Source organism: Pundamilia nyererei, unplaced genomic scaffold (assembly GCF_000239375.1).
Source record: "Pundamilia nyererei isolate P.nyererei 1_Seehausen unplaced genomic scaffold, PunNye1.0 scaffold00005, whole genome shotgun sequence".
Classification (NCBI taxonomy): Eukaryota; Metazoa; Chordata; class Actinopteri; order Cichliformes; family Cichlidae; genus Pundamilia; species Pundamilia nyererei.
The window spans coordinates 2,330,948-2,353,154 of record NW_005187406.1 but is presented as its reverse complement, the minus strand read 5'-3'; the positions used below and the strand labels follow the sequence as shown (position 1 = coordinate 2,353,154).

Here is a 22,207-nt window from a genome sequence, read left to right as displayed (position 1 = left end):
GTGATAAATATTTTTGGCCATATCGCCCTGCTCTAATTCATAGGCTGTTATTTCCATGGTACCTCGGCTGAGCTCCAAATACTTTGAAAACCCCTTTCGCTGTCTTCATCCCTACCTATGCAAATACTTAAAGTTAACTTGACTGTGTTCGTCGTCATCGCCCTGTACAGGCTTTTTTTTTTTTAAATTTTGTCGTTGAAAGGGAAATTCCTCAAAATAAGACATTGTAACAATAACTGTATCTGAACTGGTTTGAAATGGATGTTTGCACATGTGCGCCGCAGCCCTGAACGTTCGTAAATACTGCATAATGGTGCTGCGTGTGAGAAGAGAAAAATCTGATGCAGGCAAATCAACCATTAAATGGTCTTTGTCCAAAACAAATGCAAAGTTAAAGTACACGTGAGCACAGCAGTGGTAGTTGTTCGGTGAATTCCCGCCTGCTCATGTCTTACCCGGGCAGCTCCCTCCTGTACTTGTCTTAAGGTGACCATCTCGTGTTGTGCGCTACATATGAAGACGACAGCAGTCGGTGTGCTAACCCGGTTCTTGCATCATTGTTCAGAATTGTTTCTTTTCAGCCACTGCCATCTGTAAATATCAACAAGCCCAGCATTAACTCAAACTGATGTATTGTACATTCGTAGTCTGTACAGTGTTTGTGCAGGATCCAAAGAAGAGCTTTGAGTGTCCTTCAAGAAGCCTGGAGAACTGTTCCTGGAAAAAGAGAGTTCGGCCTGTGCAGTAGAACAAATATTGACTTTCAAGCTCACTGGAATTTTAAAAATAGTTTTGGCCTCCTATAATCTATTTCCATGTGTGTTTGTACACATTTCAATAAGTTACTGCACCCATTTCCCATTTTCCTATCATGATATAGAGAAGTGAGGTGTTGCTCAAGATCTTATTTTGCACATTACAGTAGAGAAAACTGGATGACAAATGTGTGCTGACAGGGAAGCGAAGGGTGTCCTTGTTTATGTGTTTGTGATTGCACCGAACAGTGGTCTGTGTCTGTAACACGCCCACGGGCAGAATCATAAACAGTAAAATATACATGCAGCTTCTGCATCTGGAAGGTGAAGCCAGTCGTGCAGCACATCTATTACCTGTGTGAATGAGTAGCGACCGCTCACTCGCTAATGTTAAGCACCCTTTTGTTTCTAGAGGTGTGTTTGTGCGCATTACCCTTTGATGAGGAATGTGCGGCTTGTTGCCTCGTGCCATTAAAAGAACAGAGGGCACAGCAACATGCTGCGCCTGCCGTCTGGATCTGCTCTTTGATTCTGCGAGGGGGACCACCGATGTTTATCCCACAAAACCTCTTCAGCTGCGACAGTTGTTGGGCCCTTCCTCTCTCTTTCACTTCCCCCTTTCTCGCACTCACTTGTTCGCTCAACATGTACTCGCACATGTCACGGAGGTCTGGCTGCTGGAATGCTGCACTGCTGTTCTCTCCTGCCGTTCACTCTTGTGATACGAAATCCATCTAGCTTCATTTTTATAGTCTGACCGATGTGAGTTTTTGAAGTGAAGTTGTTGAACAGGCTAAAATATGCTAAACTGCATTTGTTACTGCTGTTAGGGAGGAACCCGCATCAACAAGATAACTGGCAATCTTACTGTAATGCACAAACGTGATGTGGCACACAGGTGCTTAAAGGTTGTTGTATTAAGATCTTGTCATACTGCTTAGCAGCCACACAGCAATAGGCTAAAATAACCAACTTTTAGCATTTATGCACGTAGAATACCTTTTTATAAAAGCTTCATTTTCACTGCACAAACACTCCATACAGAAGCACGGGTATGTACGTGGGCATGCAGTATGAGAAATGTGGCACAAGGCCATTATCTTTCCAGAGTGTCAGTGAATTGATGCATGAGTCTTATCCTAATTAAGTTATCTACTTTGCACACATCTCAGAGAGGATTAAAAGCTTCTTTGTGTGGCTGATTGATTCCTTTTCTCTGCCTCATGCTGCAGTATGATGCTGCACTACAGCTGCAGTTTCTGTTGTCTTTGTATAGACGATCATAGTGTGCATGTTTTCCGTGCAACCTTTGAACGTGATTTTTCAGACCCAGATGAAGCTTTGAGTGTCGGCCGCATCCATTGCAGCATTTTGAAGTGGTGCTTACTACTTTTATTCGCCGCACCTTTTAAAGCAGCATCACAGTGGCACCATGTTTTTCAGATCGGATTTCTCATTAGGTTCAAGTAGTTGTTTCTCAGTGTGGTTTCTCTTGCCCCTCTATTATGTTAAACTCTGGTTTGGTGGTCTGAAAACACGCTAATATTCAGCCACCGCTTTTCAGAAATAAAGGAAAATAAAGCTTACTGCTTTTTTTTTTCTTCTTTAAATGTAACAGCCATTATGACTAGACAGAAACAGAAGAGACTTTTAGTGAAACAGGCTTAGCACTGAATGTGGTGTAGGATTATACACTGACTGTCCAGTGTCACTGAGTCATCTGAAAAAAAGGAAAACATGCTGCACTTGTGAGTTTCATTCTCATGATGTTTGTTTTTCTCTCTCCTTCCAGATTCGACTCAATGGCTTAGTGTGACTCTTCACAGCAACTAGCCAAGACTTCTTTCTCCGTCCCTTGTCTGCTGCTTCCTCAGGTAGGAACGGTCCCATCAACAGCTGATATACAGTTACCACCCAAGGCGATGGTTTTCTTTGCATCAGCGTCCCAGCTGTGTGCCAGCAAGCTAACAGACAAACTGCATTTGTTTTAACGTAGTGTGGGAACAAGCATCCATCCATCCATCCATTTTTCTTGATCACTTCTCTATTTCAAGGCTGTTTTTGTTTACGTGGCAATTTTTGCATTTAAGTCTGGTCTTTTGGACAGACTGGAGGGATAACCGGTCCAGGAGTGTGTCGTCCATCCAGAGGATGAGACTCACTGGAAATGCACTGGAGTATGTCGCCCTGTTGCTTTTTGTTCCAAAGTACTTGGTAATTTAAATTGCAAACTTAAAAAAGTAGGCTTGTGTCTCTCTTTAGACGCATGCACCCTTCTTAGAAAATGTCTGACCTCTACAGTCACTGTGTGAAACACTGTTTCTGCAGTTTTACCACAGAAAGCCATTGAGGTTACACTGCTGAACTTCAAGGCCCGAATTATCGCTGAACCAGGTTGTTTTAATAGCACATAATCATCATATAAGAGGCAGTGAGTGGTGATGGATTAGAAACCAAAGTTTTGGCGACTGGGGTGAATTTTGTAGTGGTTGCAGCAGTTAACATGGACCAACTGAGAATAAATGTCAAGTTAACTGGCAATGACTCCCCTGTTAGTACTTAATGCCAGATTAATGGAGCTGCAGACTCTTGATGTTGGTCTGTGAAACTGGCACAGATCTTAAAGGAAAAGAGTGTAGTGGAGCGCTGCGAGAGCAGAGACTTATAAATGAAAACTGATTTCAAGTCCAAGCATTTGTTGCATGTCTTATGGTGCTGCAGACTCTGTGGTCTGTGTGATGCCTTTGACACTTGAGGGGAGAAAATAAAGATGCAATAGGAACAGGGTGCTTCTCAGCCAAAAGCAGCACATCAGGATGGTTATTAAAGAGTGCTTAGGTCCAGGAATGGATAGATTTGGGTGCTGCTGGAGAGCGATAAATGGCTCAGACCGAGCAGACTGTTGGGACGCCATGGATACTAAACTGTTTGTGTTGCTCCCCGAAATGTTTCCGTTCCCTCCGTTTGAAACCACCACAACGACGTCATGCTCCGGATTATGAAGCCTGTCGGAACAGAGAGAACATTCATGCACAAATTGGCGTTGTTTCTCTTGAGCAGCGGTTTGAAGTGATTATTCAGTATAATAGCCAACCCAGCTGGCTTAATGAATAATTTGGGCTGCGACTGAGCTGTTCCAGATGGCTGAAATGAAATGCCACCCTTAGCATTTCACCAGTTGGGTGAAGCAGTCATACCAACAGGATGATGATGCTCGTTATTCCGAATTAGCGTTATTTTCGAGGAGCCCACAAAGTATCGTTGAGTGACGCGTTCCTCCTGTTGAGGAAGGATTTTAACTGATACTCCTCTTTCTCTTCTTTCCTGTTGCTCTTACACAGGTAGCAGGGAGACATTACACACAGGGACGGTGATCCGTTGGTTGCCTCAGAGCCTCCCCAACCTCCTGAGGCAGGATGGAGCCCCAGGCTTCCCAGAGGCAGTTAGGAGCAGAGGGGGATTGCGAGATGTCAAATCTACTGGTGCCCAGTCCCCAGAGCGAGGCTGTGACCCATGAGATGGAGGAGCTGTCGCTGCAGCCCATACAGAGCCTGCCTCCGCTCAGTGAACGCAAAAATGGTGAGGATACACTGCTGCCACACAACCTCCACAGTTCATCTCTGTTGGCTTCCCACACTTCCTGTCTCTGCTGCAGCACAAACTGAGTGACATTATTTAAAAAGCAGTGAAAAACGGAGAAAAGTGATGTGTGTAAATCCCTCTTTCTGTGTTATTCTCTAAGGTGTTAGAGAATAACAAGCAATATTATCAGCTACATGCATACAGATAAAACACAGACAAAATAGTTTCGTAGATAAAATCAGCAGAAACCGTGTAAACTGAAGATGCCAAATACTGTATTTGAAGATTGCATGCGTTGATAGCGCACACACTGTCCAATAATGTAAATACAAAGATGTGCAGTCACTAACTTCCACTCTATTAGCCAATCACGCTTCAGTCCTCAACTCCTGATTCCTCCACCAGCTCTGCTTCTAAATCCTCACAGTGTCAGTGTTGTTTTGGCATCCACATGGGACTGAATATGACACTGATGGATGGCTATGCAAATACCAGGCTTTGGGAGCGGGTTCGGTTCACCGCCAGCTTCTAATCGTGGCTTAGACTGGCGTATGGAGACCAGTTAAGCCATTCAGTCCAGTCACTGCGGTATTGATCATTATTCCCAAGAAAATCTTAATTCGTCAGATGCAAGTCAACAAATGCTGCAGTGGGTTTTAATCAAAGCTGCTCCAGACTGGATTTAACACGTTCTGGGTGACTGTAGGATTTCGCAGGAGAAACGGCTTGACTGCGGAAAATTTCTGTGGAATGTCAACAGTAGTAGCACCCACTCATCATCTCGGCTTTTGTGATTTCCCCTCCAGTGAGAAAACATACCTCATACTTTCCACCCTCTGAGCCCTCCACAGCACTTTGCCAACCGCAGAGTCCCTCCTCTCATATTGGCTTTTATCATGCAGGTGTTAATCTGTCTGCCATCAGACGGCTCTGAGTCTTAAGCTGTGGCGAGCTCAGAGAGTCTGGAGGGAGAGGAGGAGAATTACAGCACCACTATCAGCAGGATGGAGTTTGGAGATTAAGGGTTTTGAGGTTGTTTTGACAGAGATTAGGAGTCTGAAAAGGAAGTAGCCTAAAAATTGAAGTTGGTAAGCAGAAGTTTATATGCAAACAAATAATAAGAATAAAACGAATCTCCACCAAGCTGTTGATTTTCTTTTTATGTTTGCAAATTGTGAGTTCTACGTATAATTAGCTTTGAGTAACTGACTTCTCTGAACAGGAAGTCCATCTCACTTGAGGTGTTTATTTTTGGAATTCGCGGTTTTAAGAAATGGACCAGAACGGGTGATAGACGCGTATCGCACGTGTTCTCTAGCCAAGTGTAGCGCTGGCTGATCTCTTGCAACTCACAAACTTTTCTGTCTCTGTTTGGATGTCACATGACAGGCTGACGTGCCTAAGCATGAGTAATGCAGAAATGCACGACTGTTTCATGGCTGGATGGTCTGTCACGTGGGCAGCTCACAAGCCTCTCAGAAACAGGGTAACGGTGCGTTAATCAGTGTCAGATTTCAGGCCCTCTGCTGTGGAACCAGTTTGGATACAGGAAACAGACACCAGCTCTACTTTTTTTTTTTGATAAAGCTTATAATTAGGCCTGTTTCGGGTGACTCTGAACCCTCCCTTAGATGTTCTGAAAAAGGCCTGGGCTGCTGGGGACTTCCCATAATGCACTGAGTGTTTCTTCTTAAGTTACCTTTTCACACTCTGTGTTTATCAGTAGTTATTATTGCTCTCCGGCTCTCTTCTAAGATGTGAAGTTTGTCCTGCCACCCTGTACAGGGTTTTGGTAGAAGAGATGGTGTGGACGTGTCTGACTGATTTTAATCGAGTATTTTATGAAATTATTGTTTATCAGACTGAAAGCAAGTAAAGAAATAAATACAGGCCACGTTTCCACAAATACAAATGACTTCTCTCTTTTAGGATCACATGTTGAAGCTTATATATAGATCATGTAAAATAGTTTGAAGCCCACAGGGAGGGAAACTTGTAAATAACTCATGAAAGAATGAAGTTACGTTGAAACCAAGCACACCATTGTTTTTCTTGTGACATTGCCAATAAGTTTGATGTGTCACATGACCCTCTTCCTATTGGAAAAAAACAAAAGTTGTATCCAAGATGGCCGACTTCTAAACCACCCATCTTGAGGAGTTTCCCCCTCACATATACTAATGTGCCACAAACAGGACTTTAATATCGCCAACCAATCCCATGTTATTACGTGTATCCATATAAATGGCCCACCCTGTATAATCTTTATTTATGATGGGTTTCATTAGGATGTTATCATTACTCATTTAATACTGTCCACATAAATACACAGCGGTGGTTAGGAGTGCTTTTGACAAACTGCTGAGCTCACCAGCAACACTTTCCATTTCAGCGTCATATTAAGCAGCTGTCAGGGTGTTTGCTAATGTGCGCCTCTGCCAGCGGCTGTGTAATCTCCCTACTGTTAAATTTATTAACAACTGTGAGCAATTAATTGTCTCAGGACAGCTCACACTAACTCAAAGACACTCCGAGCAGGCTGCACTGTTACACAGCCACAAAGGACCAAAGTGCTATACAGAATAATACACGAAAGACGTAAAACGAGAAGGACAATAGAACAAAAGTAAAATTAAAACATCTCACAAGGTGTCAAAGGTGGGTTTAAAAAACTATTGAGAGGAGGCCCGTCTAATGTGCAAAGGCAAATTGTTCCACATTTTAGGAGCTGCAGCCGGGAAGCAATCAGTATGCCTGATTCATACAGAATACTGGAACTTAGCAGAGACTCTGTGATAAAGACCTTATCTTTTACTCCACCCTGGTTGCCTCCACTTCCTCCGTACTCTGAAACACTTGCACTGTCCAGCATTCAAATATTTTAACAGTAACCATGCTGTTTTTTCCTGTCTCATTTCTCCTTATCTCACAAGTTTGCTTTCAGTGTCTGGTTGCTGCAGATTGTTATTAGGAAAACTTTAAAGAAGGGCTTAAAATCAAAAGGTGTCCTGAGTTGTAAACGTTTAAGTAGTTATCTTTTAATTTCTTTTAGTTTAGCAAATCTGAGCAGAGAGGCTGCACTGAAGGCGCAGGCAAAGCAAACGCTTTACAAAGGCAGTCAAACCTGCCGTGTCTCCAAAGTGTTTTGTCGTTAGTCTGCTTACACATAATCTCTAATATATATTGTGTGTGGTACTGGTACTGGTTTAACAACACTCATTTCTTTTACTTCCTTATTTCTGTGTGAGCGCATAAACGCCTCATTCATATCCACAGTTTCCCTTCACACTGCTGAGGTCACAGGTCATCGTGTGTTTGTCAGTCTGAGCGCCGTTTCCCGGAGGAATTCGGGGACGTTGTTTACTGGAAGTCTTAACTGAATCACCTTAAGCATACATGTGTCCACCGAAACCTGGCTCGCAGTGTTTACAGAGCGCAGCGAGAGTCCACGTTACTGATTTATTTTTATTTTTTTTGAATCTGCAATTATTTCTGTAAATGTTTGACCGGAGCTGCGTTGCCTTTAATGCCAGTTTCGTCTGTAAAATGAGCATCAGTTATGAAAGCGATTGGCGGTAAACAGATGGGAAAGACAAAATATTGGTGAGGCAGCTGTTTCCTGTTGTGTTGTAGGAGTTTGTATTTCACAGTAATTTTGACGTGTCCCTTCCTGTGAATACAGAAGTGACTGTACTTGTGCCCGGTGCTTAATCTGTGGGCATTTGCAACTCCCACTCAGTGTATACGTCCCAGTGTGACTGTCTCTTAATGAAATCCCATTAAAGCTGTGTGCTGGTGTTTCTGAGAGAAGCGGTTTCTGCTGAGCATGCAGTTGTTGCTGCCTTTTTACGTCCAGTGTCTTGCAGCGCTGAGTCAGCAACTGCTTTGAAACTCTAAGAAACAGTGCAGTCTGGTGTAGGGTTCCGACTAAACGTTATTTTTAAGGCCGGCTAATCTGCAAATTTTCTTCAATTAGTCGACTATTATCTCAATAACTCTTATCTCTGCTCCCTTTGGGCAAACCTCCTGTTCCAGGCTCCACCTGCTGAAGTCTGCCCACCTGTGAAATCACCCTGTTGTCTCGTCTCACAGCAAATTCAAATAATGACCCGGGAAACATGAATTTTAAAATAATCAGCTGTGTTTTTAACATTGCTCGATAAGACCGTCAGAATAAAAATGAAATGGCTAATATTTTTATTTAATACAAATTAAAGTCCTCATAGTATTTAAACAAAAAATGATGTGCAGATAGGAAAGTAAAAATGGCTGCTGCCCATAAGCTCAAATAAAGCTTCCAATTCAATCAAAAAGATTTTATTTTCTAGTCCAAAATAACAAGTTTCCAAAGTTTACAGATGATTCATTGGACGTGCTCTGGAGTGAGGCCTGCTCTTATCTTTGAGACGATGTTCCCAGCTGCTGATAACAATGCTATCTGTCGTGACTTCAGCCATTTGAGAGGTGCAGATTCTTTTCGTGTGCCCCCGTTTAATGCTTTACTATCATATTTCACTCATTAGCTAACAAAACTGACTCGTGTTGGCTTAGCAAACATTCTGAGAAGCTTCCTACAGGTAAGCTAACATAAACATTACTGTACAAACAGCAGCATAAACGAGGTATCAACGCTGCGCGCTCTAAAACTGCGCCGTTCAGTGATGACATCACAGCCCCAGTATGCGGCATTTGTAATGAAGCAGCATCAATGCTTTGCACTCTGCATTTAACTTTGTTTTCTGTGCTTTTACATTGGGGGGGGAAAAAAACAAACTTATTTTTTATTTTTAACATTTTCTTCCATCCTCCTGTTTCGCGCTCCGTTCTTCTTCATTAGTGTTGAGTGCAGTCTTAGCAGGCGATATAGGTGATACTGCTCCTGTAGTGTATTGCAGTTACAAAAACACTTTTACGTCTTATATGATGTGTCGACGATACAGACGAGGCAAACAAACTCATCTCAAATTGGTTTCAGTGAAAATGGGAGTAGTGGGAGTAGAGGTGGAGGAGGGGTTAAAGGCTCTGTAGCATAAACATCCCACTGTGGGAGGACAAGCTCTTTGGATGGTCTTACTACTCCATGGTCGAGAGGATGTGACTGGCTTTCAGCTTTTAAACAAAGGTGAATAAATGGTTGATAGAATATCTGTAAACACATGATGCCATTATTAATATTCCTGTCCATGATTTTTCATGTAGTTTAGAACATTTGAACAAAATAATGAAACAAAATGTTGTGTATTGAGTCGTGAGTGTCTTTGTCTGTGTGTCTTTGCTTAGCTAAGAGATAGCTGTGCTTTAGATCTTCACACTGCAGGCTGTCAGTGATGAGTTATGACAGGGTAATTTTTATTGCCTCCCATCCCTCAGCAGCGACTGTTACAGTCACGATTTGAGTCTTACCAGGCAGATTTGAGGAGTGAAGTAACAAAACAATAACAGGGTTTTAGGTTCAATCGCCTAAAACGGCAGAATTCTAATACCTGGGAGAGACTCGCCACGCTAGCGTGCACCTCTTTGTTTAACCCCGTTTGTAAAGATGTGATCAGCTGCAGAGCATTTAGCGTGAAAGTCTGCACAGTCATCCTAAACATGAAAATATACGTAACGTCAGCACGATGAGTACGCTGTGAGTTGCATTAGTGAGACATTTTTCTCGTCATCTTTTGGGTTTTCCGTGCTTTTCTTCCCTATTTTATTTCCCCGCTTTCGTAGTTCTCATTAAGCATCAAGCAAGGTTTCTCATCTTTTTCTCTACATGGCAGTTAAATTTGCTTTTCCGTGTTTGCTTTCAGTGCTGCAGCTGAGACTCCAGCAGAGGCGAACCCGGGAGCAGCTGGTGGACCAGGGCATTATGCCACGTGAGTAACTGCAACAGCTATTGTGGCGTGGGTGGGAAATAATAACAAAGTGGTACCCTGGTTCATACTGATAACTCGGGAGACACTTAAAAAAATTATGATAATAATTTGTGAATAAAGTAGATGAAAATGTTTTGTATTGCAGCTTTAAAGAGTCCGGCAGCTTTCCACGGGCAGATTCGCAGCTTGGAGAGAGCCCGGGTAAGTTTTTGGGGGGAAAAACTGCATAAATGTAAAGTTGAGTTGTTGTTGGTAACAGTAAAATTTAAATAATTAACTGATCTGTGTCTGCCTTCCTCTCCAGACTGAGAATTTTCTCAAACATAAGATCCGCAGTCGTCCAGAAAGAGCAGAGCTGGTCAGGATGCACATCCTGCAAGGTTCTAATAATTGCCTATTTCACAATGCACAAACTTCTGTTTTTTAACAATGCTTTAAGTATTGTTTCCTGTGGTGCTTTAAAGTGTTGAAATAGAAAGACTGATGTCATATTTAAGCAAGAAAGGATGTATTTTTAACTTGATGTTAGAGCATTTAGCTGATTTGATTTATGACTGATTGTATAACAATTTTTATTGTCGTCCCCAGAGACCGGAGCAGAACCTTCACTACAGGCCACTCAGATGAAGCTGAAGAGAGCCCGACTAGCAGACAACCTCAACGAGAAGATCGCCCAGCGACCAGGCCCAATGGAGCTGGTGGAGAAAAACATTTTGCCGGTGGATTCCAGCGTTAAACAAGCCATCATCGGTGAGAACACATGATTTTAGTTTACGTTTAAATTCATCGGTACAAAAAGATGTCTTTGTTTGATCCTTTGAATAATACTAAAAATTACAAATCTTTTATCATCTTTCAGTGGGCCAGGTGAATTATCCAAAGGTTCTTGAGGAAGACAGCAACGACGCTTTGTCCCCGGAGCAACCGGCCAGCCAGGAGTCCCAGAGCTCTGCGCCCTCACCGGTGGAGAGCAGAGCACCAGAGACGCCCTCTCCAGTAGCACTGCCCAGCACCATCCTGCAGGTCAGCTGGGGGCCCAGACTGTTGTTATTTAACGACAGTGACATTGGAGGTTTTAAGTGTGTCCCCCTCCACCCATTATTTCTTTGCAGCCCGTCCCAAAAACAGACTTCATGAAAGTAATCGCCACCAATGAGCCGCCTGCCAGCCACCCAGCTGTCACCCTCACTCATCCAGTCGCTACAGTTGTACCTCCAAAACCAGCCCCAACACTGGTGAAAGTAAGCACAACGCATCTGTTTCCATTTCTCTGACTGTTGTTGAGTTTAACACATGTTAATACTTTTTCCCTCCACGTTTGCTTCCACCAAAGCAAAGTCAGCAGAAAGCTCCCTCAGAGAAGAGTCGCAGTAAGAAGGGCAAGGAGCTGAAGCCGAGGGTGAAAAAGCTCAAGTACCACCAGTATGTTCCCCCAGACCAGAAGCAGGAGGCCAGCGAAGCACCCATGGACTCCTCATACGCCCGGTTACTGCAGCAACAGCAGCTGTTTCTCCAGCTGCAGATCCTCAGCCAGCAGCAGCAGCATTACAACTACCAAACTATATTACCAGCACCGCTCAAGTACGTGTGCAAAGCAAATTACAAATACTAGCCCCGCCCCCCCGTGTTAACATTGAAACCAGTGTTATTCTGCAGTTTTATTTCTACCTGTACTTCAGACGGGTTTCTTTCTATTTTTGTGTTTCTAAACTAGTTTGGCTTGCTTGACATTTGATTTTTAATTATGAAACAAAGCCAAATATTGTTGTTTTCAACAACACAGAGGGCCAGAGCGTCAATAACAGGCTTGTGCCTAATCATATTGATAACTAACAGGATGTTGATGAACCAGCTGCTGTTTTCGTGAAAGTCCTGGCAGCAGCGGTGTAACGAAGCTGTCTTTGAAATCGCTGTTGGCCTGTGATTTGGTTGACTGGTGTTAGTGAGGCAAGAGGAACAGGATGGATGGGCTGTTTGAACCCATTTCCTCTCCTTGTTTTCTTCTTTCTGCCTTTCTTCTCTCTATAACAACACCGTCCCTCTCTCCCACCTCCACTTCCTCTTTTTTTGTTTCATATTCCTGTAGTTCAGAAATGATTTCCTTAAAAAAACAATCACCTCATCTTTGTTTGTCTTTTCCCCTCCCCCCTCTGCTGCAGACCTTTGGCAGAGGGTCAGAATAACGGTGGGAGTACACTGCCAACTTCTATTGTGGTGTCTTTGCCCACTGCACCTCCTCCTGCTGCTCTGCCTTCAGCAATGGCCCGGCCAAACAACTCGCTGTCTAACCGTAAACCCGGTGTCCTGCCTGCCAACCTGGAAGAGATGAAGGTATTTGTTCAAAATCACATTCCCAGGCACTTTGGAAATTTCTGTTTAACTGACCCAGAGAAAAATAACATAGACAAAAGTACTGGATGACTACTCCTTAATCTTTGAATTCTTTTTTTTTTTTTCAGTCCCATTGCTGCAGGTGTCACCTAGCTATGCGTTTAGCCTTTATAGATGTTTGTGAAAAAACTGGGCCTTCTAAAGAACTGACTGAATTGAAGTGTTTTGCTATAATAAAATGCAACCCTGCAACAAGCCACAAAGTGTCAGACCATGTAAAGTTACAGAGCAGATGTAAAAGTCTGGCTTGTTTGTGTTACGGATTCAAATATTGGGGATGGACACAAGAGGAAAAACCACAATAACCACACTGGTCCGGCCGGGTTGAGTCAAACGATGATTTTAATGATCACACGCGTGGGAGATGGACACTGTACGCAGACAGCATCAGATCTCAAAATGGTGGAGCATTGATCAAACTCTTATAGCCTCTAGTGGCCCCCACCTTATCATAAAAGCCTAAACATTCACATGCTTTCTCTCACACAGCGCCTAAGCTACGACCTTGGCTCCCTGTTTATCTGTTCCTGCTGAGATGGGGCAGAAAACTCCAGTATGTTCTGTTCTCTTCTAATCAGACAAATAAGGCGATGACTTTCTGCGAACAGTATTTCTTATAACTCAACAGTATAATTCACAATCTTTAATTAGGGGTCTAACATGGCATAAAATAATATTATAATCTCACATTTGGCAGAGGAAGTCCTAGCCTCCTCTGGCATTAACATCAGCACAAAAACGGTGCACCGTGAGCTTCCTGACATGGGTTTGCTTGGCAGCTCCTGTGGGTGCGATCTTTGTTGAATCGTTAAAAACTTGACATCATGTAAAGTTGCAGAGTGCCGATGCACAAAGTGTGTAAAGTTGTGCTCTGCTGACTCAGTAACTACAACGTTCCAAACATTAACATCAGCACAAAACCTGTACACTGCAGTTTTACAGCTCCTGTAGGTGTCGGTGCCACAGTACTTACGTCTGTAGGAAAGACTCTGTGGTGACTGAATACATCTTACTTTGTGACCTGATATCAGTGATGCGCCCACTGACTAACTACAGTCTGGTAAATCGTCCATCGCCCTGTGTGACTGTGGCATAATTCATGGAGGTGAAAGTAAACCCATCGGTGTCTCTCACCCTCTGTGTCTGCACACAAGTGAAAAGAGTGAAACCTTTGCTGTCCACGACTCACAACTATGATTGTAGTGGGGTAGGCAAAACTCCATTGATCAAGTCCAGCATTCAGTTACGTTGTCGCCACACTCCCATTATGTTTTGTCATTTTTCAATAAATCTTAAAAATAATAATAAAGAAGTCCAAAATATAATGTTTCTAAAATGAGAAAACTACACGTAACCTTTCTGGAGGAAACCTTTCATTTTGCCAGAGAACAGAAGAAGTAGAAGGACAACAAAAACACAATCCTTTGTGTGTTTCAACTCCCTATCCTAAAGCTAAGCATTCAGAAATGTGCTGAAGTGCTTTATTACAGTGTTATTAGAGAATAATGGCACTATGTTGCCTGTGCACTAAATCAGAAACGCCAACCTGAAGCAGTGTGTCTTCGCATAAAGCCTGAAAACTGCAGCACGAATGAAGTCAGGCGTTTGTGGCCGGTATTTGTTGGTTTTATGATGGATCATCATGAGTCATACAAGATGTGATGTGCTTTAGACGTGCTGTTTGGTGGATTGTTGTCCCTTTAAGCACAGCCAACATGTTTCCACATTTTTCCGCGTCTTAATGCAAAGCCAACCATCTGCTGTCTCCAGCTACAAATTTAACAAACACACATGAATTATGTTAATCTTTTTTTCTCTTCTAATTCTTGGCAATAAAATGAGCACATTTCCAAAGAGAGTGAACTGCTCCTGTAAAAATAGACTACTAAAGTCTAAAATCTGATGCTGACGTGATCCTCCTTTTGTCTTCCCAGGTGGCCGAGCTGAAACTAGAGCTGAAGCTTCGTGGCCTCCCAGTGTCGGGAACAAAGACGGATCTGATAGAAAGACTGAAGCCTTTCCAGGACAATCCCAGCACCACTGCTGCTGCCAGCATCCCCACTCCTGCCACTACTACCCTATCTGCCATCCCCATGGAGGTTACCACAACTACCACACCTGCTGTAGTTCCAGTCCAGCAGGTGGCTCCAGAGAGCATGAGCTCTACGCCGCCTGTCTCACCTGTTCCTTTTGATCTCTCCGCCCTCCAGCAGGATGTAGGGATGTCTGAGGGTCTGTCTGAAATTCAAATGCTGACCTCGTTAGGGCCACAGTCCTCACTGTCTTTCAAAGTCCCAGAGGAAAAGGACAGAAGGCTCCATGAGAAGGAGCGGCAGATAGAAGAGCTGATGAGGAAGCTGGAGCAGGAGCAGAAGCTGGTGGAGGTGCTGAAGATGCAACTGGAAGTGGAGAAGAGAGGTCAGGGTGACTCTGCCTCTATGTCCCCCAAGATCGCTCCAAGAGCTGCTGTGAACTCTGTTCCTCCTGTCCTCAACTCTAACCTGGTGAAAGTCGAAGGTGCAGTCCTGTCAAATTGTTCATCGACTGCTGCTGCCACCCCAAGCTCAACCCTGGGTTCACAGGCACTCTCAGCACCCGTGGCAGGAGTGGTGAAGTTGGAGGATGTGTCCGTTTCTTCTGGCAAGCCGCTGCAGACCCAAACCAAGCTCATCACACAAATCCAGGCCCCAGGTCCGCCTCAAGTAACCAGCAGCCCACAGCTCCTCTCGCAGTCCCAGAAAAGTCCCAAACTCCGAGCCCAGCCACAGTCCCAGCCCGCACCCCCCAGCCTGCAGCAGTTCTTCATCAGCCACTCGGGTGGTGTTTCCCAGGTGTTGGGTCAGCCTCGGACTTTGTTGACAGCAACTGGCCAAGCTGGAACACAGATCCTCCTTCCAGTGTCACTGCCCAACAACGCTGCTGCAATCCAGCTGCCAAGCACCACCGTCAGCCTGCAGGTGAGTGAGCCAGTGGCGTAGCATGGCAGAGGGTGTCACAGAGTAAGCGCGTATTGATCTACTATAAACTCATCTTGGCATTATTAATGATAATCTTAATCTAAAACCTAGAAAGAACCATCTCGACTCATCCTCTGTAAAGTTGAGTTCTTAAGATCTCGCATGTCTTTCCTCTGCACTAGCCTGTTCTCCAGGCCACAGTCTCAAACCCAGGCCTGGTCCATTCCTCAGTCCCTCAGCTGCAGACCACCAAGGTGGAGATGGCACCCAGCCAGCAGCCGCTGCTACAAGTGAGTCACGTCTCATTAGTAGTTCCAGTTAGCTCTACACAACAGCCACAAAGACCTGTGATGCACAGAGGTCTGATGTCAGACTCTCTCGTGTCTTGGCAGACTCTGACTATGTGCAATAACACTGCTGGCTTGGAGAACCAGAGTAGACCTGAGATGAATCCCCAGTGCTTTTTGAGAAGCTCCCCAGAGAATAAGCTCTCTCCACGAGCATCACCCAACCATCGAATCTCCAACGGGCCCCTCAATAAGGTGTCTATCAGGAATTCAGCATTTTTCTGAACTTCACTCTTCAGATCTTCACATATTTCTCTGACTTGATCTTTTCTCTGTCATCTTTGCAGCCTTCCTCTCCTCAGCCCACCTTCATCTTCCAGCCCACCTCCCTGGTTCCCCAGCCTCCTAAGACCAGAGAGCCTCCCCGCTATGAGGAGGCCATCAAACAGAGCCGCAGTCTTCACATCAACAACGCTTCACAGGTTAGATGAAAACAAGCCACAGCTGACACACACACTACTGAAACTGATGTGTGCAGAGTACAGAGAAGCATAAAAAACGTAGGCGTATACTTCCAGTTTTTCCAGCCTTGAGCAGCTTTTTCGTTTTTGGTTACAAAGCGTCGAGTCTCTTAACGTCCTTAAATGTCTTTTCAGGTTCCCACAGCAACCAGCCAGCAAATGGACGACCTGTTTGACATCCTTATAGAGAGCGGAGGTAAGTTGGTGCACACTGACGGTGCAAAGCAAAACGTTCTGTTCAGTGTGAAGAAGTTTAAAAAGCCCCAAGTGTCAGAGAAACGGTGAATAAGCTGCTGTGTGGGCAGATTTGATGTCAGTACGCATTTTAAATTGGCAGATTCGAGCTGATTGTGGCTGATCTGATATCAGCCTTTTGGATATTATGTATAGCAGAGACCACGTACCGTGTAAACCGCAGACTGCCAAAAGGGGTTACTTTTACTCAAGTAATTTGGAAATGTGAATTTGACTTTTTCTGCATTGATGAGTCATAAAATGCTCCGGTCGTCCTCACACTGCCGACTAATAAAAAGCGAGAGACTCTGAATTCACCATGACAGCGACTTCTATAAAAGCTTCTAGGAGTTGTTTTTAAGGTTAATGAGACGAGATTAGAAGGGACGTTCGTGGAGGCTTTCCTCCTTTAAAAATAAACCTCCTCAATAAATTAGAGGTGCACATCCCTAAAAACCCACTTCACAAAGCACCACTGCTATTCTGCTTGTGAGTGATGCACAATCTTGGAAGAAGTGAAGAAGAACCTAAAGAGAGCACTAGCGCAGCCACACCCACCTCCATAACTTCTCTGAAATCTTTGTTGGTGTGTCCAACTAAAAACTCTGTACAAGTGTTCAAAGCTGACAACTCCAGAACAAAGTTGTGTGACATGTGAGAGTCACATGTTACTCTTTTAACTGTGAAGCGCTCGTTTTCAGAGGGGCAAAGGCTCGGTGCTGCTTTGCTACATGAGTGTGTGGATGCCTTGTGAGCATTAAAGGAACAAATCATTTAAAACTGTAATTTGAGGGAGAGGATGAGGGAAAGAGTCTGTATCCTGAAGCTTAGGAGAGATTGGCTGATGCAATAAGATGATAACTTAAAGCACACGAGCTGATCAATGATCAAAGAAGGAAGCTCATCCTTTGAAATGGCTGTTTTTTTTTTTTTCAGCAAGTTATTGACCCATAAGTAAGCCTCATAATTGGCTTAAAGGATGTGATTTATTTCTACAGCCTGAACTCTGTTTAAAAACCGATATGATCTAAGATCACTTTATAAATGAGTTCTTTTTTTAGATCCACTGTGGACAAACTAACATGTTTAAATATGTCAGTTTTTAATCTGCATCCTTATTTGATCTTTGTTTTCCCGCCTGCAGAAATCACTCCATTTATCCATCAGAACTCACCGGTGTCTCACCCCAAGACTCTCCCTGTCACAGCCAGCATCACCACCCTTCCAGTCAACACCGTCCTGTCCAGACCGCCCCCGCAGGTCCAGGTAGCCCCTCCTTCCATGCTTGTGAACCCGTGCTTGCCCGGTCTATCGTCCCTGGCCACAGACAATCAGCTGGAAGCCTTTCTAGAGGGGACGCTGGCCGAGACGCCGTCTGCGTCAGACCCTCGCACGCAGGGCCTGATGGAGGAGCTGCAGGCCCAGCTCATGGACCAGCAGCCCTTCTCACCCATGGACACGTCAGAGCTGTCTTTCTGCGATTCCTCCTCGCCCTCGTCCTCACTCAACATGGGCCTGTCAGACCCGGCCCTGGACAACATGGAGTGGCTGGACCTCACCATGCCGCCGGGTCCTGGCGGGATGCTGACACCACTGGGGATCCCAACGGACTTCCTGGATACACATGACCTGCACTGGGACTGATGGAGGCTTTGATGATGAAGATGGAGAAGTGTGAAAGATGGATGGATGGATGAAGGGAAAGCTTCAGAGATTTTAAATAAAAAAAGAATAGTAATAATAATACATAAAAGGAGAAAACATGGCCTTTAAGTGCCATACGACTCTTACCAGTACATCCATACCATCTGTAATATTCCCACTACTCTAGAGGAAGAGAGGCTGATCCGAGCAGAACTACAAGCAGGAGTTTGCACAGCTTTAGGAGAGAGTCCCGTAACGGCTCGGCGGCCTGGAAAACGTCCGCCGAAAGGTGACTGCGGTCACGCTGCGCTGCAATAAAGGGATTTTTAATCAGAATAGACTTTTTAGTGTCTGATGTCATGATTTTAGCAATCATAAACAGAGCCAAGGAGACAGAGCCAAATGCTGAATGGAAGAACAGACTGTTTGTAAATAGAGTTTAAACCACACTAAGAAAACTGAGCTGAGGGGATCATTTCTAGTAGAGGAAAACGGCATCTGTTTTACTCATCGTGATAGATCAACGTGTCAGACAGTTCCTGAAGGTCTGATCTGAATTACACTCGTGAGTGCTGTCACATGCTAGGTTAGAAAAGCTGGTGATTACAACATGACTGGAGGCTCAGACTAAAAGGAGACTTGAGTCTCTATAACGACGCACCCGATGCTAAGCCCGGGGTTATACACTCAGCTAGCTGCCAGACTGAGGTGTGAAGGAATGTCTGAATGAAGTCGAGCCTCTGTTCACACTGGTCCGTGATTTGTTTGTAACAGATGTGACTGTTTTCTCCTGACCTATCGTTGACTCCCATCAGTCAAGCTGATCAACCAATGACTCTAAAGAACAACACGACGACGAGAGGAGGCGGCGGCGGCTCCTCCCGTCGACGTGAGAGCTATGCACTAAAGAGGCGCACAAATCTGACGACGCACCTCGCTGACCTCAGAACAAGGAAATGTGAACACTGCATATCCAAGGCGATCGTCACGACTGTGACACAAGATCACGTTGCCACTGGCTGCGCAGATACTGCAGTTGTCCAAGTCGCGAATTGTGAATGTACTTTTAAAAAGTGGGACTTAACTCTAAAAAAAAGTTGGCAGCTTTTTTTTTTTCCTTCTTCTTCTGATTAGCGAAACAGGAAAGGGAACAAGTATCAATTTGCAGACACACATCTGTAATAGGTGTGCTGCCAGTTATCGGAAGATGTCTTTGAGCTTTAAATCTGGGTGTCCCGCAGTATGCCTGCACTTTGTGTGTGTGAGACAGGAGAGGAAATTGCTCTAGTTTTTAAAAAAGAGATGGGTTGCTTTGGTTCACAAGCCTTTTCAATACGGAATCGACTGCTGATTGGAGGAATCGGAATACTCTAAAATCATACTCCGCTGGTTTAAGGGCGATACATCAGCTGCTGTGGCTTGTACACAAAGTCAGTTTCTGGGCAGTGTGTGAGAGAAGCATGCCCCTCTGTGTGTGTGTGTGACTGTGTTTGTTTGTCTTTGTCTTTCCGTCTCTTGCATGTACAGCCGTGTCTCCGTGTGCATGATCGTACTCGTGTTTGGTCTCTGGCTGCTTCAAACTCTGCTGCCGCCCTGAAGTTGTCTAAAGGAATTTGCTAAACATCTCCCAACTCCAATCATTTGCAACCTGCTTTGCATATTCCAAATTTGTCTCTTTGTAAGGCTCTCGATGACTGTTTTACTGTTTTTTTTTCTTGTATCTGTGTCGTTCATTCGGGGTAAAGTTTTTAAAAAAAGAGAAACACAGACACCTTTACAGTGTGATGCACAGCAGGAAGTAGTCAGTGAAGGCTGCCTTTTAATTGAAGGCATCAAAGTTCACTCACCTGAATATTAATTCTTTGTATTTGTTTATGTTTTTGGGACAGATGCAGTGTAACTGTGTGGGACTTTTTTATATTTTAAGACTTTTTTTAATGTTCTTTTTATATCAGTCAGTGAAATCACGTTTACATTTTAACCACTTTATCCTGTTATTATGGTCGCAGGCAGTGGAGGGCGATGTTTCACTTCTCTTGTGGCTTCACGGCACATCTTCAACAGCAGCTGTTGATACTTCAGGGTAACAGAAACAGGAAAAAAAACTAGCAAATTAGGCAAAAATGTTTAGATTTTTTTTTTTTTGCCTGTAAAAGCAGTGATGTGCAGGCCCGAGCGGACTCTCTTCCTGCTGCGGTCCCACATTGTATCATCTGATCAGGCCAGGACTCGCAGATGTGCTCGGATCCCAAACGAAAAGCGAAACGCCAAATGCTGCACACACTTCCTTCTCAGCTTCTGCTGCTTCGTCTTTCAGCTTGTTTTAACAAACTCTCGTCAAGCCCACGCTCCTTCAGAGACTAGCTCGTATTCTCGTTTACCTCCGCTTCGTGGAGCGCACTGCGACGAGTAAAACGTACGGTGAAAGTCACTGGCTGATTCATGTTCAACGTGTTTTTCCTCCTTCTGATTGTCAGCGTTAAAGGCTGTCACGTTCGATACGTTGTTGCCAAAAAGGCAGTGAAACATATTTCTCACTCTCATTTTTTTATTTTTTGTATCTCTTTTCTCTTTGTAGAATTAAAGTAAAAGATTCAACATTTAATCTTGTTTTATGTGTATATTTTTGTTTTTCTAAGACAAAATCTTTCATATCAGATAAACATAAATCTCTTTGCTGGAGTAAATCCGCACGTTTGTGATGCGACGCAACTCCCAGCTCACTATTGTGGCTGCTGACTGGCCCAGGCAAGGACAGCTAAAAGCAATAATAGCTGCTCTCCCTTGACGTATGCTGTACTGTGTGTCAGATCCTGCCTTGATTTTATTCGTGTAAGAGCCTTTACTACAGAGTAATACAGTTCAGACGCACTTCATTATCCAGGAGGGGGAGGGAGGGGTGTGTGTCAGGATTGAAATAACTCATTTTTCTCGTGGAAGAATTCCTGCAGGTTTTCTGAACATTGCTGTTTGCTTGTTAGACTTCAGCTGCCTGCTCCTGCTCTCTTTATTCACCTGCACTGTTTATCATCCTGTGAACACTGTATATTTGTTGGTGGAACAAAGCTCTGTGGAGGATATTTAATTTACAAATGAGGCACTGAGAGGCTCCATCCTCAATCGCAGATTGACGCTGAAAGGTTAAAAACTAAGGCTTCGCATTGTTAGTAGTTCCAGTCTCCTCTCTTTATCGCCGCCTCCCATGCCATGCCTCTTGTTGTTTGTAACGCCATATGTTTTGCACATTGTGTACATATTTATATAGATGTAATGCATATTTTTATACATGTGTAACATCCATGGGCTCTCTATTTTGTAAATACTCAAAAAGATGTATATAAGTACTGTATGCTTTTATGTGTCAATAAAGATTTGGTGTACTGTGAAAACCTTTTGGTCCATATTGAGATTTGTCGACATTATCTGAGCTATTTGACTCTACATCACATCCCAAAGATGGTCTGTTGGACTGAGATCTGCTGACTGTGAAGGCCGTTTGAGGACAGTAACCTCTGTCATGTTTACAGAGCCTGTTTGAGCTTTGTGACATTTAAATGACGTCATTGCATTTTACCCAGAGAAATGACGCTCAATGGATATTTTCTCTGTATTGAAAAATATTTTGTCTGCGAACACTAATGATGGTTGTGTGGGGAAAATCCCAGCTCGTCAGCAGTTTGTCAGATACTCAGATCAGCCTGTCTGGCACCAACAACTACGTCACACTCATTTACCTTACTAACTCATTCTGGTGCTCAGGTTAAATTTCAGCAGTTTTTTTTCCCCCCCAAATGTCTGTTTGGCTAAATCAGGGGTCGGCGACCTTTCTGATGATGAGTGCCATCTAAACTTTCCTCAGAAGTCAATGTGCCATATGATTGCATTAGCAATAACGCTCTATATTAACAGTTACACACTATATAGAACTTTATAGAATTATATTTGTTCGCAGATGTTGGCAGTTATCAGCGAATA

The 22,207-nt window shown here is 44.0% G+C and overlaps 1 protein-coding gene across 4 annotated transcripts in view; it reads left to right on the top strand.

Moving 5' to 3' along the window:
• Nucleotides 1–18,293, top strand: part of mrtfba (myocardin related transcription factor Ba) — a 22,089-nt gene extending 3,796 nt beyond the window's left edge. For 2 of the 4 annotated variants that reach the window (XM_005721752.2, XM_005721754.2), the window contains exons 2-17: nucleotides 2,548–2,629; nucleotides 4,097–4,334; nucleotides 10,133–10,198; nucleotides 10,344–10,399; nucleotides 10,503–10,578; nucleotides 10,787–10,948; nucleotides 11,058–11,221; nucleotides 11,311–11,439; nucleotides 11,532–11,779; nucleotides 12,358–12,529; nucleotides 14,524–15,546; nucleotides 15,729–15,836; nucleotides 15,939–16,088; nucleotides 16,181–16,315; nucleotides 16,490–16,550; nucleotides 17,733–18,293. In XM_005721752.2, coding sequence (XP_005721809.1) covers nucleotides 4,172–4,334; nucleotides 10,133–10,198; nucleotides 10,344–10,399; nucleotides 10,503–10,578; nucleotides 10,787–10,948; nucleotides 11,058–11,221; nucleotides 11,311–11,439; nucleotides 11,532–11,779; nucleotides 12,358–12,529; nucleotides 14,524–15,546; nucleotides 15,729–15,836; nucleotides 15,939–16,088; nucleotides 16,181–16,315; nucleotides 16,490–16,550; nucleotides 17,733–18,232 — 3,213 coding nt within the window. In that variant the 5' untranslated portion in view covers nucleotides 2,548–2,629; nucleotides 4,097–4,171 and the 3' untranslated portion in view covers nucleotides 18,233–18,293. Of the gene's footprint in view, nucleotides 1–2,547; nucleotides 2,630–4,083; nucleotides 4,335–10,132; nucleotides 10,199–10,343; nucleotides 10,400–10,502; nucleotides 10,579–10,786; nucleotides 10,949–11,057; nucleotides 11,222–11,310; nucleotides 11,440–11,531; nucleotides 11,780–12,357; nucleotides 12,530–14,523; nucleotides 15,547–15,728; nucleotides 15,837–15,938; nucleotides 16,089–16,180; nucleotides 16,316–16,489; nucleotides 16,551–17,732 lie in introns of those variants that run through there. The other 2 variants (XM_005721753.2, XM_013913598.1) reach the window with 2 other exon arrangements.
• The last annotated feature ends 3,914 nt before the right edge of the window (nucleotides 18,294–22,207 follow it).